Source organism: Oreochromis niloticus, linkage group LG13 (assembly GCF_001858045.2).
Source record: "Oreochromis niloticus isolate F11D_XX linkage group LG13, O_niloticus_UMD_NMBU, whole genome shotgun sequence".
NCBI lineage: Eukaryota > Metazoa > Chordata > Actinopteri > Cichliformes > Cichlidae > Oreochromis > Oreochromis niloticus.
In genome coordinates, this window is record NC_031978.2 from 1521803 (window position 1) to 1537301 (window position 15499).

The 15499-nt window shown below is 43.3% G+C and overlaps 1 protein-coding gene across 2 annotated transcripts in view; it reads left to right on the top strand.

Moving 5' to 3' along the window:
- Positions 1–8473, top strand: part of LOC100711069 (spectrin beta chain, non-erythrocytic 1) — a 97486-nt gene extending 89013 nt beyond the window's left edge. For both annotated transcript variants that reach the window (XM_025897720.1, XM_013264363.3), the window contains 5 exons: positions 129–183; positions 5072–5274; positions 5407–5580; positions 5726–5768; positions 6311–8473. In XM_025897720.1, the coding sequence (XP_025753505.1) occupies positions 129–183; positions 5072–5274; positions 5407–5580; positions 5726–5768; positions 6311–6523 (688 nt within the window). In that variant the 3' untranslated portion in view covers positions 6524–8473. The remainder of the gene's footprint in view (positions 1–128; positions 184–5071; positions 5275–5406; positions 5581–5725; positions 5769–6310) is intronic.
- Positions 8474–15499: the final 7026 nt, after the last annotated feature.

A 15499-nucleotide genomic window follows, 5' to 3' on the forward strand; every position in this document is an offset into this window, starting at 1 on the left:
CTCGCAGCGCTCACATGAAGGTTGTCAGTTTAATCCTCTAACTTCGCCAGCTGAGCGAGTTCGTTCAGTCTTCAGGGACGAACCCACTGAGGTGCATCTAACTCTGTGCGTCGCTGTGCTTTTTGCAGGGTGGGCGAGCCGGCGTCTCAGAACGGGCTGCCGTCCGACCAGGAGTCTCCCAGGGTTAGTTACCGCTCACTCGCCTACCAGAAATACAGCGGCACCCTGCAGAGCCGCAGGGGCGCCGCTGCACCCTGACCTGCACCCACAGCGCACACACGTCCTCACATCTCCAGCATTTATCGTTTGCTGCTCCTTTCTGATTATTAATGTCTTATTTTACAATGAGTTTAGCTTTCAAGGTGTAATCTTCTTTTCACATATTTGTTTACGGACTCTTAGCGTGAGGAATCACAGCTGATAGGCTGTTTTTAAGAAAGCCTGCAGATGCAGCCTTTGCACTTCAGCATCACCTTTGAGTTTGAGACCTTTTACTTTGGTGGGAACTTTTAATATGAACCAAACTTCCCTGACGTTCCACTTTGTTCAGTGACAGAGGCTGGACAAAGACAGGAGGAAAGCAGTGTTTGTGTTCTTTCACTTCAAACCAGAGTTTTTACCACTCCTCATTTTTCTTTCCCTCCCTTTCCTCCTCCTCTCTCTCAGCTCGACACTCCTGTCATCCTCTCCCCTCAGTTCTTAATGTTCCTGCTAGTTTATGTCATCATTTATAAACTCACCCTGTGGAATATGAATGACTGAGGACACAAACAGAAAGACATCTTAAACTCAGAATGAGCCTTAAAGCCACAAACTGCCACTTAAAGCATTTGTTCCATTTTCATACAAGAGATTTTTTCTGAAATGTAAATCGTGGTGTCATCAGCATATCGTGACTCACCATGAAACAAAACCAAAGACAATTTTAATCAGTTTATCAGTCATTCAAACTGAAGCTGATTTATCCCGATGTTAAGAAAAAGCACGTCTTACTGTTTTTGTCTTACAATAAAACCTTTAAGTTTAGTTTGATTGATAACACTTTCAATTCAATTCAATTCAGGTTTATTTACACAGCGCCAAATCACAACTACAGTCGCCTCAAGGTGCTTTATATTGTAAGGTAGACCCTACAGTAATACATACAGAGAAAAACAATCATATGACCCTCTATGAGCAAGCACTTTGGCGACAGTGGGAAGGAAAAACTCCCTTTTAACAGGAAGAAACCTTTACGTTGTCAGTCTGTACTTTAAGCTCAATTCCAAACAGATGAAATGAAATATATATATAACAAATACCTTAAATCACTCAAATGGTATTTGGCTTAATAAAACTACAGTTTGAAAAGAGATCTTCATATAGCAAAAAAAAGTCTTGAGTTCAAAATATAATAAAAATATTCATGATATAAATTTATAACAAAGTAACTACAGAATTATCCCTACAGTAACACAGATTGTAGCGTCTTTGTCCCACCAGTATAAATGACCTTCAGCCTGTTGTTGCGATTTGTTCACTAAATGCAGTAAATCATGAATCATGTTAGTTTTTATGTATTTGTCAGAACACGTGAAGTTATATTTAACCTCTATCATTGATACCAAAGTTTAAAAAAAAATAAATCCAAAAACATCCCAACAAATGGAAAAGTGCACCTACTGCTCCACCTGTGCCTACGTCCACAGACCATTCACCATCTCATAAAACACGTGTATGTCCTTTCCATGTAACTCTGTTAAACACTCTATTATCTCTTTAATATTGTACTTATAAAAACCATTAAATGCATATTTGTGCAGTAATGTAAGTTACACAGAATTAAAAAGCAGATGTATCAGCTTATAAAGTGGAAACTAAAGGGAAAATGATAATAACACATGTATAACTGAACTATTTAACAGTGAACTCGTGTTAATTGTTCTCCGTCTTTGCACACCAGAGGCAGGCCCTGACTTACATTTCCACCTCCAACTTTCATTCATGTTCATACTTACACCGTTCACGACTCATTTGTCAGAAACACAGAAATCCAAATAAGGGACGTTAATATTGTGACGTACACCCAGTGGCCACTTTAATAGGAACACCTGACTCCAACGCTGATGTCATCACAACTTTTAAAATTTACCTTAAAATCAATCGCATGTTCCCGCTGAGGTCATAGCTGGCGTTGTATCAACGCTCCGCTGTATTCGGCCCCTGAGTGTTCGTTCACTGCTGCTCCCTACATGTAATCATTGCACCTACAATCCATGTTAAAAATCATTCCACCGCCTCATGTCAAACTGATTCTCCACCTATTTACAACCATCCAGAGCCACACGTCTCACCGTGGGCGTTTCTCCCCATTGTATTTATTGCTGTTGTATCACTGAGATGCTGTTTCCTGTCTTGTTTTCATTGTTTGTTGTCATTTCCTTTTTTCTGTTCACGGTTTGTTTTTGCATGTCGATGCAGTTCCTTCAGTCGTTCCCCGACTAACACACATTCCCCAATAAACCCGTCAGAACCAACCAGTCCACGTGTTGTCCATGCATACTTTTCACTTTTCTCTCCATGTACAGTGTTGGTGTTTGTGTTGCATGCTGTCACCATCATTAGTGTTTCAGTTGGATGTTCTGTTGTGTTTCTGCATCTAATGATTTTCACCAGTTTTCATCCTGGGGCTTTCCTTTAGTCAAATATATTTAGTTATTTTACAGAGTCAAGAAAAAGATCAGATAAGCTAAATGTTTCGTCCCCTGACAAATCCAATATATTTCAGTTCACCCCAATAAATCAGCGTTCCTGCTGAGTTTAACACCTAAGACTAGTTCTGTAACCTGAAAGTAAACACAGATGGACCGCCTCAGTTAGAAAAGCCCAGAAATTTGTTCTACAGTGGATTTAATCTGTACAACATCTGCACAGGTTTACAGATGTAATCCTCCAAGTTACTGAAAATGAGCTTTTATGTACAAGTCAAGTGTTTATAATTCGCTAAGAAGGTTAATTTCTAACGACTTGTATCACAGCCAAAGGTTCAGGCTCAAGTTTAAATTCAATGATAACAAAATCAGCGCAGTCTTCAGAGGATAGCATGGCTGTTGGCATCGGTTTAGCTCTTCAGTCATTAAGTAATTGTTCTCAGGAAAGACTGCTAAGCAGTAAAAAATGGTCTTTACTGTCAGTTGCAAAAAATTTTAAAAATCAAACAAACACCTGCTTCAGCTCCAGGCTTCGATCGTTCTTCAGGAATAGTTGATTGGTGGAGAAAACACTGAAACAGGAACACTTGGATCTGGTCTAGCCTTTAACAAGCTCAAGTAAAATTCTTAGGAAAAACTGCTGTACTAAATATAGGTAATAGTAGTACAAGTTGGAGCCCCTACATCTGATCCGGACTGTCCTTTGGTGAGAGTTCCTAGGATTGATCCAAGTCCTAACAAATCCCTTGAATAACTGGTCGAGTGTTTGAGAAGGAGAACGCTGAAGCCGTGAGGAAACACTCAAGTAAAAGCTCAGAGGATAACCCGAGCCCAGTAAAGTCTTCCAGCATCAGTTTCGCTCCTCGTGAGTTCTAATTGAAAGCTCCCGGGATCGGTCCAGCTCTTCAGTTAAAGCTCCCAGGATCGGTCCAGGATCGGTCCAGCCTTCGAACTGCCCATTCGTCCATCCCTTGAAGAGCTCAGTAACGGGGTAATAAGCATCCGGTTGGAGTGGGTGTGGTGTGGAAAGAGTCAAATCTGTTTATGATACTAGGCCAATCGCCTTCTCCCCTCACCAACAATGACACCCAGTAATGACTTCCAAGCAATTTTGTCCATAATTGTTTGAGATTTTTTTTGGTGTGTTTTTTGTTCTTACCTGTGCTGGCTTCTCCCTGTCCTCCTCTTTCTTCACGCTCGCCACCGTGTTGTGCGTTTCTGAGTGGTGTTGGCACTGTGCATGTGGTAAAGTGTGTAATCAGAGCATGTTTGAAATCTTAATATTTAATACAAATGTTTCTCTAATCACTGCAGAAATTCAGCTCAGCTCACACCGAATAACACTGAGCTAAAACGCTGCTTTACGAGGCTGATGTAGCTGATGTCAGAGGCTCAATGAGCCAATCAGAAGTCTGCAGTAGTTGTGTTGGTTTGAGCAGTTCACAGGTAGGGAAGTGGGGTTATTAACCTGTTACAGGTGACCTGTTCATGTTCAGCTTTATAGTTTTATACTTGGACATACTAGGGTAGCTTTGCATGATCAGTACTTCAAATTCCTTTGGGCCACTCTCCCATTAACCCACCTTTTTTCTGATTGGTTGCTCCTCTTAAAAAGACCATTGGACCAGCTAGTGGGTGGGGCTTTCACTCTCTGACATCATCCAGATCCAATTGTAGAAAAAATTTAATGAAATGGTGCTCAGAGCAGTCTGCAGGGGTTTTGGTTGACAGGGATTACTGCTTCCTCATTAGTCATGTTTAATATGAGCGCCCACCACTGGAACAGAAGATGTATGACAGGAAGTTTGAATGGATTCACTTTACCGGTCCGCTGGCCAAAGTGGTGACGACCCTGGAACCACTGAGCCTCAGGTGTTGCCTCAGTATGCCGCCAGTTTTTCTGGATTAACTTGTTTTTAATTAAGTTCTTGCCAACAGACATACAACAGACCGCAGGCATGTGGTGTTCCTGCATCGGGGCAAATAATAATAATAATAATAATCATGTGGCCTGATATGAACTGAATGTCAGTTTAATAAAGGTAACAGAGAGCGAGATAATGGGATCCTTACACTCGGAGTAGATGGACCCGCTGGTTTCCCTCAGCTGGTTTGGTTTAGTCCACTTTAATCTGCTTGCATTTTCCCAGGATTGGTCATCCTGGAATATTTGACGTCAGTTTGGTTTTAGGAGTTTTATGTGAGGCGAGTGCAGACAAGTGTAGATTCAGGAGAGGCCTGCAGTCGAATCCTTCTGGTCTCGGGTTTTAGTTTCTACAAACTGCTCTGCATGCTGCAGCTCTCATAACTCTGATTCACAGCTTCCCTTCTTATTTCACTCATAAACGAGTTTCTCCTCTGATGCTCTCTTCTGTTTCCAGGAGAACGTCGAAGGGGCCGACGTGGTGAACGGGGTGTCGGAGCCCAGCCCCGCAGGGTCTCCGGGGGCGTCTCGCAAGGGCAAGCCCAGCCAAGCTGCCACCCTGCCGGCCAAAACCCAACCTGACGCCCCCAAGCCCCTGCTGGAGACCTTCCTGCACCGCAAACACGAGTGGGAGGGGCACAACAAGAAGGCTTCTAACAGGTGGGGATCACCTGCAGACGCACCTGGAAAGAAATCATAACCCAAATAATAATAAGTCACGCTTGTGAGCTGCTGTTATTGTAAGAAAATAAAGCTTAGCGATGAGGTCGACGTCTGCTCGTGTCCCTGCAGGTCGTGGCACAATGTGTACTGTGTGATCAACCTCCAGGAGATGGGTTTCTACAAGGATCAGAAGAGCGCCAGTCAGGGCATTCCCTACCACAGCGAGATCCCCATCAGCCTGAAGGACGCCGTCTGCGAGGTGGCGCTGGACTACAAGAAGAAGAAGCACGTCTTCAAGCTGAAGTGAGTTTCAGACTGGACGAATCAGAAACACATCAAAGACAGCTTTAAGCAAAACGCTGCAGTTCTTTCATTTAAAAAAAGAACCTAACGGACGCCAGCGTGTGCAGTTTGAACTTCCTGCTAATGTGTGTGTTCACCTCCGCAGGCTCACGGACGGCAATGAGTATCTCTTCCAAGCCAAAGATGATGTAAGTATTTTATCCTCAGTGTTTTGGTCGTCGTTCAGTTTTAGTCAACAGTCGTCGCTGTTATTATATCTGCTTCACATGTCGACCATTTATTTGTTTGGCTCTTTGTAGAAAAGGTTGCAAATGATCAAAAACAAGTGTACATATCCCGAAATGTGTTACATACGAGCGCTCACCCGGGTCATGGTGGTCTGACGTGCTCGAGTCGAAGGCCCAGGTCATGTGACCGTAGAGGAGGGGCGAGCTGGAGGACGAGTGGTGTTACAGTAATTATGATGTAATGTTTCTGCTGTTTAACCTGAGCTTATTTCTTCCTTCGTTCTTTTGCTTCGTCTGCTTTTGTTTAGGCCCAAAGATTTCTGATCTCATTATGCGCACTTTTTTAAAACCACCTGTATCCCTGGAGCAGGTGAGCAGGTGTAGCTGGAGGTGACTCAACGCTATAAACAAGTTGTTTTTGTAATAGTATCAGAGACATCATCAGCACTTCCTGCTGCTCTGACTGCTTCCTTCCTCTTTGTCTCCTTCTGCTCGTCCTCCAGGAGGAGATGAACACATGGATCTCGACCATCACCGCCGCCGTGTCGGGCGAGAAGCCCGAGGTCACGCCCAGCAGCCACAGCACGCCCGCCCCCGCCGCACGCGCTCAGACGCTGCCGGCCTCCGTCGCAGCCACGGCGACTGCCGAGTCGAGCCCGGGCAAACGAGAGAAAGACAAGGAGAAACGCTTCAGTCTGTTCAGCAAGAAGAAATAGACGCTGTTCTTCAGCCTCCCCTCCTCCGCCTCCTCCTCCTCCTTCCTGTGGTGCTGTTTGGGGTCGCTCCTCGTTATCGAACGAACTTTGGTCAAATGTTGTTGAAGATGTCCGACTTTTCTGCTCATAGCAACTGTCATAACCCAGAGCCGAATAGACGAAGCGCTCCAAATGTAATTACACTCGTGTAACCCAAAGCGTCGCCTCACATCATGTAATTAGAGAATAAGAGTTTTAACATTTGCAGCAGTTGCTATGTCAGATCGCATCCCAAACAGCCTCTCCTTCTCTTCTTTCTTCCTCCTCCTCCTCCTCGTCCTCTCCAGCATGCAAGCTCCGAGCCAAAACTCTCCACTCTGTGCCTATCAACCGTCCGGTCCGGCTCAGAGCTCCAGTACAGCTACAAACATCCCCCACCTGCTTCCTCTGCTCGGATCAGGAGCAGGAAATACTCCAAATCTGACTGAAGTGGTTTAAAAGGCGGGGCGTGGGGGCGGGGTCTGCGACGCTTCAGGCAGCTGCTGTCGTTTAAACAACAAGGAGAACACGACGTTAGAGGAGTTCCCACTTTCTTTACTCTTATCGCTGTTTTCTGTATCTCCCGTTCTCCCCGGCTTTCCCGTGTTTGCAGTTCGTCTCGGCGGGTTTTCCTTCTCGTTTTTTGTTTAGTTTTTTGGGAAGTACTTCCTGTTAGAGTCCATCCTCAGCTTCCTATTTTTTTGCGAGGCCTTGTCTTTGCAAGATGACGTGTATCCCTCTGTAGCGGGGAAAACCGAGGCCACGGCGGGGTGATCCTTTGAGCCGTCGAAGCGCAGAGACGAGTCGCTCGGAGCTTTTCTGACGGTTCGGTTTGCGCAATAAAACCGCGAAAAGCATACGATCGTCGCGACGGTCTGTTCCGCTCCGGCGCCGTCTGATTCCCGCAGCGACTCAGAGCGTTACCCTGCAGTGCTTTTGACTGTATGTATAACTTGTGTATAACAAACTGTTAAAAATAAACCTGTGTTTAATTTCACCTATTATTATTATTATTAATGCTATTAAGACCTACCGACCGTAATAAGCTTTGAGGATAACTTTCTTAACGGCGCGAACACTTAACCAACCCGAATGAAGGAGCCATCGAGTCTCGATGGGAGAATAACTGCGAATGTTCGTTAACTCGATCTTTTAGGCGTTCAATGGGGTTTCTTTTCTACTTTTGCATTTCTGGAACGTCTCCTTCAGCCCTTTGTTGGTGTTTTTCCTCCTGTTTTTCTGTCCCACAGTTAAGCTAAGTCTAAGGTTTATTTAGTGCGGCGAGTATGAAGGCATAGATGTACAAATAAAACACAAAGGTTACTTTAAGCATCGCTGTTGTTAGTGGATGAGCTGGTTTTAAAAAGCATTTACTGGAAGTGAGTAATGTTGGTGGCTTGCTTGTTGGCTTCAGCACTCAGTTCTTTTTTTTTCTTTAAGATTTCAGACTTTTATTGGCAATGATGAGTCAAGCTACATCTACGGAAGTCCTTTCATGACAAAAGTCACACTTTTTTTCTTTCCTGTTGTTTCTGGTTTCTTGTTAATGAGATCAGAACTTCACATTTCTTGAAGCTGAACAGGCTTCGCTCGCTGTAAGAATGTAGTTGTAAACTAAGCTAATGACGTACGTGATGCTTGAGTCGTCTCATTGTGAAAAACAGTTTGTTCAGATTTAATAAGAGTTTTATTGGAGATTTGAAACAGGGAATTTTACACTAATCGGACATAAGTGCAGAAGATCTCCACTCGATTTGACTCGATGACTCATTAAATAAACTATCAAATAAATCTTTGAGAAAATAAATAGTAGGTTAAGTCTTGGGCTGCTACTGGTCCCTCCTTTGATTACTGATTAATTTCTTGGACTATAAAACTTCAATAAACAGTAAAAAAAAAAAAAATATGACGGCAATCATTTTCTTATTTAAAGTATTTGCTTTACTCTGAGGTGCCACTTTTGCTCGACAAACTTTTGAAAATTAGTTTTTGAGATGAAGTCTCTTCTGTCCAATCGCTGCACCACAAACTTCGCTTCAATGGAAATCACGTACACGGTAAATGACCTGCAAGCCCAACTTTAACACCAACGTCTGAACTGGGATGATTTCCTAATCTGGAGTTATAGATTAAAATAGCTGCCAGAGAAGGTGATTTTTCATCTTACATATATATGTGTACATTTATTGTTACAAATGTTGTCATTAACGGACTTCCGTAGGATGCCAAACAAAGTGAACAAAAACACAGAAACGAGCCCGAAACTATAAAAAACGTGGGTGCGTGTGTTTTTCCACAGCTGGTGGTGGGGTTAGAAGGGGCGGGGTGAAAACGTCTTCACTCTGATTGGCCCTGAAATGCTTCCTGTTCTTTCTGTTATTTTGTTTTTTTGTGCTTAATTTTCTGGCGATTTGATAAATATGATGTGCATTCCTGTCACTGTAACCATAGTAAGATGAGAGATTTCCTCATACTGCACAATCAATAATGCCACGATGGGAGGGTGGGCGGGGCCGGGGTTCGTAGGTGACGTAGTTGGAATGACGTGGACCGGGGGTCACTGGTAGTTGGATCTGCACCCGTAGACTTTTCCCCATCTCTGTTACATATGTGCAAAAAAGCCATTAAAATGCTTTTAAAAAGAAACCGTGGGACTGATTTTTATTTTTTCAGTGAATGTGTGTGGGTGTGTCACTTTTGCACAATACTGTAAATACAGATAAAGTACAGCTGTGAGCGATTAGTATGTATAAACTGATTTTATTTATGTGGCTCCAGTTCTCGACAGTATGGAGGAGCATTAGGGCCACATTAAGAAAGCAAATGTTATCGACCAGTTCCAGAGGAAGTCTAAATGTGCAGGTTACTGTTGTTATTTCAAGATAAACGTCCACACTTGCTGTGGCCTGAGTTAGTGAGGTCGTACAGTTTTAGTAATAAAGGAGGACATGATTTCTGTTTCACACATAAACATTAGCTTCCTCTGTGATCAGCACGAGGACGCTGAAGCAATGGTGCAAAAGCTGCTCAGACAGAAACACAATAACGATGATGTATGTTTACATGTATGATGTATCCAATGACAGCTGATCAGTTTGTTTCATTAACTATCTAAACACAGCGTCTTGTAGAGGCCACAGCAGCAGTTTGTCTTCAAACAACAACTTTTTCTCAAAATGATCAACAATATTATTTTTCTTAGTGTGGCCCTAATAATCTGTCGTATAACTTATCTCGACCTAGAAATAAAACTAATCCTCTGTGGCAGCACTTGGTGATGGCTGGAGGTGAGAACTCCTTTATAACAGGAAGAACCAGGTTTTATCAGCTTTGACACTGATATGACACAAATCCAAATCCCTGTTATTTTGATTTTATTTTGTCTTTAATAAACTTCCATAGACGGTATAAAAAGTGCACAAAGCACACCTGGACAGGTGTGCATCACCTGCAGCCAGCTTACACTCAGGAGTCAACTTCATGCTCGTGTTTGGATGGTGGGAGGAACCCGGAGAGAACCCACGCAGGACCTTCTTACTGTCAGGCAGCGCCGTGTGCTAACCACTGCACCACCACGACACGTTAATGATGGTGAGCCGGAGGTTTTCTGTGTGAGGTTCTGAGTTTAGGATTAGTTTACAGTGCGGAACAGAAGTCGAGCTGCAGCTGAACAGCAGCACCTGCAGAGCGTCTGTACGGGCCAACGTCAGCCTCACACCAACAAGCTTTCAGCACATCGCTCGCTTCCTACACAAGTGTTCAAAGGCAGTTTTTAAAATGAAATTAGAATTTTTTTTAAAACAAGTTTTTTTTGTGGCCAATAATCAGGTTAGAATCAAAGAACATGACAGTGCTCATAAGTTTAACTTCTACAGTTATTATATTGATTATTATTGTATTATTTATTCCTACGGTCAGACAGATGGCATCAGGCTCTGGGTTAGAAAGGAAAAGTCTGAAGAATGGGAATGAAAAGGAGGGAAGATGTGGGGGCAAATAAAACCTCTGTAGGGGCGGAGTCGTTCAAACTGTTTGGAAATCTGTCCGAGACGAACTGCAGGAATAAAATAATCAGACGTCATCAATCGGCCAATATCACAGAAAAGAGATGCAAAATAGCTGTTATTGGTGGGTATCGTCATTAATCGCGTGAAAGTTATGTTTTTAAAAAGATCTCTATTTTAACCACAAGATGGCGCCAGTTGAACAGCAGGGCTGCAGTTTGTGGACCAAGTGGGAAAGCAGCTCCACATGAGCATAAAGAAACATGAAGCGCCAAAATACATTCAGAGCCGGTTCACAACAATCACACGAGCACCTGTGAGGAGCGCCTGGCACTAGTGGAGAGGAAGAACTCCCTTTTGACAGGAAGCATTTATTTTTCCAAATGGATCATTACGGCTTAGCCATGGTCCACCTGATTGATCTTTATTATTTATTTTATTTATTTATTTTTAACTTTTAAGTTATTACAAACAGAACAGACATGACTGGAGGATAAGAAAGGGAAAGAAAAACAGGGGAAATATGTCTGTGGGAATATTTCAGGGGAAGAGGGACACTGAAATATCTGCTGGATCACCTGCTGGAAGAAAAAAGGAGAAAATAAGCAAAAAGAGAAGAACACAGCAACAACCTAGATAAGTATAGGTCACGGTAAATAATAAATATTGAGTGTTACTGAGCAGCACGCGAGATCGACAACACACAATATGCTTTGAGGCAGCAGCTAAGGAAGATGCAGTGTGTGTCTGTGAGCGCACTTGTATTCAAAAGGTTTCTCCATGTAACTATCTGATAGTGGGTGTGGGGAGCCATAGAGAAGATCCAGGCCACAGACATCTAGAGGCTCCCCAGAGTGCGAGAGTCCAAGGAGGACCACCGGAGGGACAGCCGCACCACCCACCCAGAAAGAGCTGAGGAGAGCCCCAGACGTGGAGTCACCCAGCAGCCACGGTGCAGAAGCTACAGGGGGCTGCTGAGCTCTAATTAGCAGGTAGCAGTCTGTGGTTGCAGACTAATTACCAACCTTACCTGAACACTCCACCCTGTCATCCAAATATGGTCTCACAAAAGTGTGACTATGGTGACTATGTGCATCTTTTATATACAGCCTGTGATTGAAATGTTTACTGTTTTAGCAGATTAACGATTGCTGCGATTATTCTGTTCACATTTCTGCTCATGCTCGTGTTTCTCCTGCTGTTTGTGACACATGTCACTTTTCTCTCTGACCTCAGCACCGCGGACAGCGCCTCCCTCCCTGCTGCTGCTGGGATTTGTAGTTTTTTAAATTCTTTTTCTGTGACGTGTGTATCCCAGAGAACACAAAGCCCCAGAGTGCTTTACGGCCGTGCGTCCTCTCCAGTGGAGCAGGGGTGTTTCTCCCCCGAGTCCGTGCTGCGCCAAGCGCACGGCACATCACCACAGGAAGAGCCACACCTTCAAAATAAAACCCAAGATTTGAGATTTACCAATAAAACTTTGAGTGAGTCAGAAAGGACCAGAGGCTTCCATGAAACTGGTGTTTCCCAACCACTGCCGCAGGAAATGATCAGGTGTGCCGTAGATTGTCTGGTTCCACCTGATTAGTACTCTAAACGACCGCCGTGAGTACATTGTCTTCCACTAGAGGGCAGTACAACAACCAGCTCTAATTAAATAAGTTGCCTACTTCCAGTAAAAGAGAAAAAGGCAAAGAAGAAATTACATAATAGTCATGCTGTGAGACGATGCAGCGCATAATAGCAACAGATAAATATCTGAAAAGAAAAAGTCAGTCTGACCTGGACCTGGAGAAACTGCCGACCCAGATGAAGGCCCGAGCATGAGTAGTGGTCAGAAGAAAGCAAAAAAGATATACTGGGGACAAACCGAGCCAACTCCGCTATAACTGGTATACAGGGAAAAATGATCAATATGCTTTTTGTGACATTTGTGTTCGGTGGTGTGCCATGTGATTTCTCTAATGTGAAATATGTGCTGTGGCTCCAAAAGGCTGGGAAACACTGTATTAGACCATTGATTAGTGTTACCATCCATCCATCCGCTTCCGCTTATCCTTTCCAGGGTCGCGGGGGGCGCTGGAGCCTATCCCAGCTGTCATAGGGCGAGAGGCGGGGTACACCCTGGACAGGTCACCAGTCTGTCGCAGGGCCAACACACAGGGACAGACAACCATTCACGCTCACATTCACTCACACATTCACACCTAGTGACAATTTGGATTATCCAATTAACCTATCCCCTCAAACTGCATGTCTTTGGACGGTGGGAGGAAGCCGGAGTACCCGGAGGGAACCCACGCAAACACGGGGAGAACGTGCAAACTCCACACAGAAAGACCCCGGCCTGATGGTGGAATTAAACTCAGGACCTTCTTGCTGTGCGGCAACAGTGCTAACCACCATGCCACCGTGCTACCATATTAGAATATTTATCATAAAAACGGTAACAAGCATTGAAGGACAGGCTGGTTTTTCTGAGCTTTTGGAGCTTGCTTCAGACGTGTGAGCAAAGAAAACCACATCATCTGCAAAACGCAGGAAAGAGATCCTGAGAGCAGCAAACCGGCACCCTGACTGCAGCCAGAAAATCATAATCTGTGCCAAAGGGCAAGAGCGTCAATAAAAACTACCAGCTTTGGGTTAATAGGACATTACTTATTATTATATTGATACTATTTTTGTAATTTTTGAGTATTTGAAGAAAGTTTATCATATTTTCGTGAATTATGTTTCATGTTTATTCTACTGCACTTTATTTTTGTCCTAGAACACGACCCTTGTTATGTTAGGCTTTATATTTTTTGTACAGATGTGATCTCTCATCCAAGTTTTTTTTTGAACAGAAGAGTTTAACATGCTTTTATTTTGAAAAACTGTTGCACTGACCATCTTAATAATAATAATAATAATAATAATGATAATAATAATAAACTTTATTTATAAAGCACACTAAAAATCCAAGGGTATACCAAGGTGCTTGACAAAAAATAAAATAGGAAAAGGGAGATGGGAGGGAAAAGAGAAAGGACCTGGCACGTATCAATTATAAAACCTTGACAGTCATAATATATAAAAGTAGTTCACAAGCATAACGGATAAAAATGTACCAACCCACACCAAATGTTAACTAGATGGAAGCAAGATTAAATAAATAAGTCTTCAGCCGTGATTTAATCAGTGGCATAGAGTCAGACGCCTGGATAGCAACATGAGATTGTTCCATAAGACCGGGGCAGCTACAGCAAACGCACGGTCGCCGCGAGATTTCAGCCGAGAACGAGGTTGCTCCAGAAGAAGTTGGGTAGCAGGTCTAAGTGCTCTGACAGGAGTGTGTAACCTAAGAAGCTCATTGAGGTAGCTCGGCACCAAATTATTAATAATTTTGTAAGTGAAAAGTAGTATTTTAAATTGAATACGGTATTTAACTGGCAGCCAGTGCAAACCAGCAAGAACAGGAGTGATGGAAGAAAACTTCCTGCTACCTGTCAAAAGGCGTGCCGCCGCATTCTGGACAGTCTGCAATCTAACGAGAAGGGAGGAGGAAAGGCCAATGTAAAGAGAGTTGCAGTAGTCCAACCTGGAAGTCACGAATGCGTGAATGAGTTTTTCCAGGTCATTGTGCGGAATGTAGTGCTTAGCCTTAGAAATGAGGCGCAGCTGATTAAAACTAGACCTCACAACAGCAGACACTTGATTGTCAAATTTAAGCGAGCTATCCAGTAGTAAGCCCAAATTACTGGCATAATCAGAAGGAGAGCTAGCAAAAGGCATCAGAGCAGCACACAGTTGGTCGCGGGGGATTTTACTATCAAACACCACGATCTCCGTTTTCTTTTCGTTCAGGACAAGAGAATTACTCTTGAACCAATCTTTAACCTCACACATGCATTCACGAAAATAGTGAAAAGACAGCAAGATCGTCAGTAATCTCAAAATAAATCTGTATATCATCAGCATAGCAATGAAAAGCAATATTATACTTCTCAAAAATTGCTCCAAGAGGGAGCAGATATAGCGAAAAGAGAACAGGGCCTAATACAGATCCTTGAGGCACACCACAGCGTACAGGTACCGAGGAAGATGAGAAGTTGCCCAAATTAACCGAGAAAGACCTGTCAGCGAGATAAGATTTAAACCAGTTGAGGGCAGTGCCTCTTATACCCACAGTGTGCTCAAGTCTTAGTAGAAGAATGTTATGATCGACCATATCAAAAGCAGAGGAAAGGTCCAATAAAACCAGGACCACAGAGCGTCCAGAGTCAGTGCTTACAAATAGGTCATTGAAAACTCTAAGCAAGGCCGTTTCAGTGCTGTGCCGTGGCTTAAAGGCAGACTGAAATTTCTCCGCAATGTTGTTCGCGTCTAAATACACCTGAAGCTGAGAGAAAACTAGTCGCTCCAGGATCTTGGACAGAAACAGAAGCTTAGAGATTGGTCTATAGTTCAAAAGATCGTGACAATCAAGATTCCTTTTTTTCAGAACAGGCTGGACTACAGCATGCTTAAAGGCCAGTGGGACAGATCCAGAGAGTAGAGAATAATTCATTAAGAATAAAATGCTCGGTCCAATTACATCAAAGCAGCCCTTAACAATGCGTGATGGGAGAATATCAAGCACAGCATTGGTGTTTTTCAGTTGATCAACCAGCTGCTTCAGAGTCGAAAGTAACAATGGCTCAAATTGATGAAAAGTTGAATTACACTCAGAGGAAAAGACGGGATAAGAGGCAGACGAAGAGGAAAGCTTAAGGGATGAAACCTTATCTAAAAAAAGAATTTGAAAACGCTCACAAAGAGCTTTAATTAATCAGAACCCTAAACCCTACTATACGGTCTGTAAGTGATGACATATGAACCCTGCTTCCTGGTCCAAACTACTCTGTGTTTATTAAGGCTGTTGTGTTATTAACATTTTGTATCTTGTTCTGTTTAATCTGAACAAGCCCCTAAA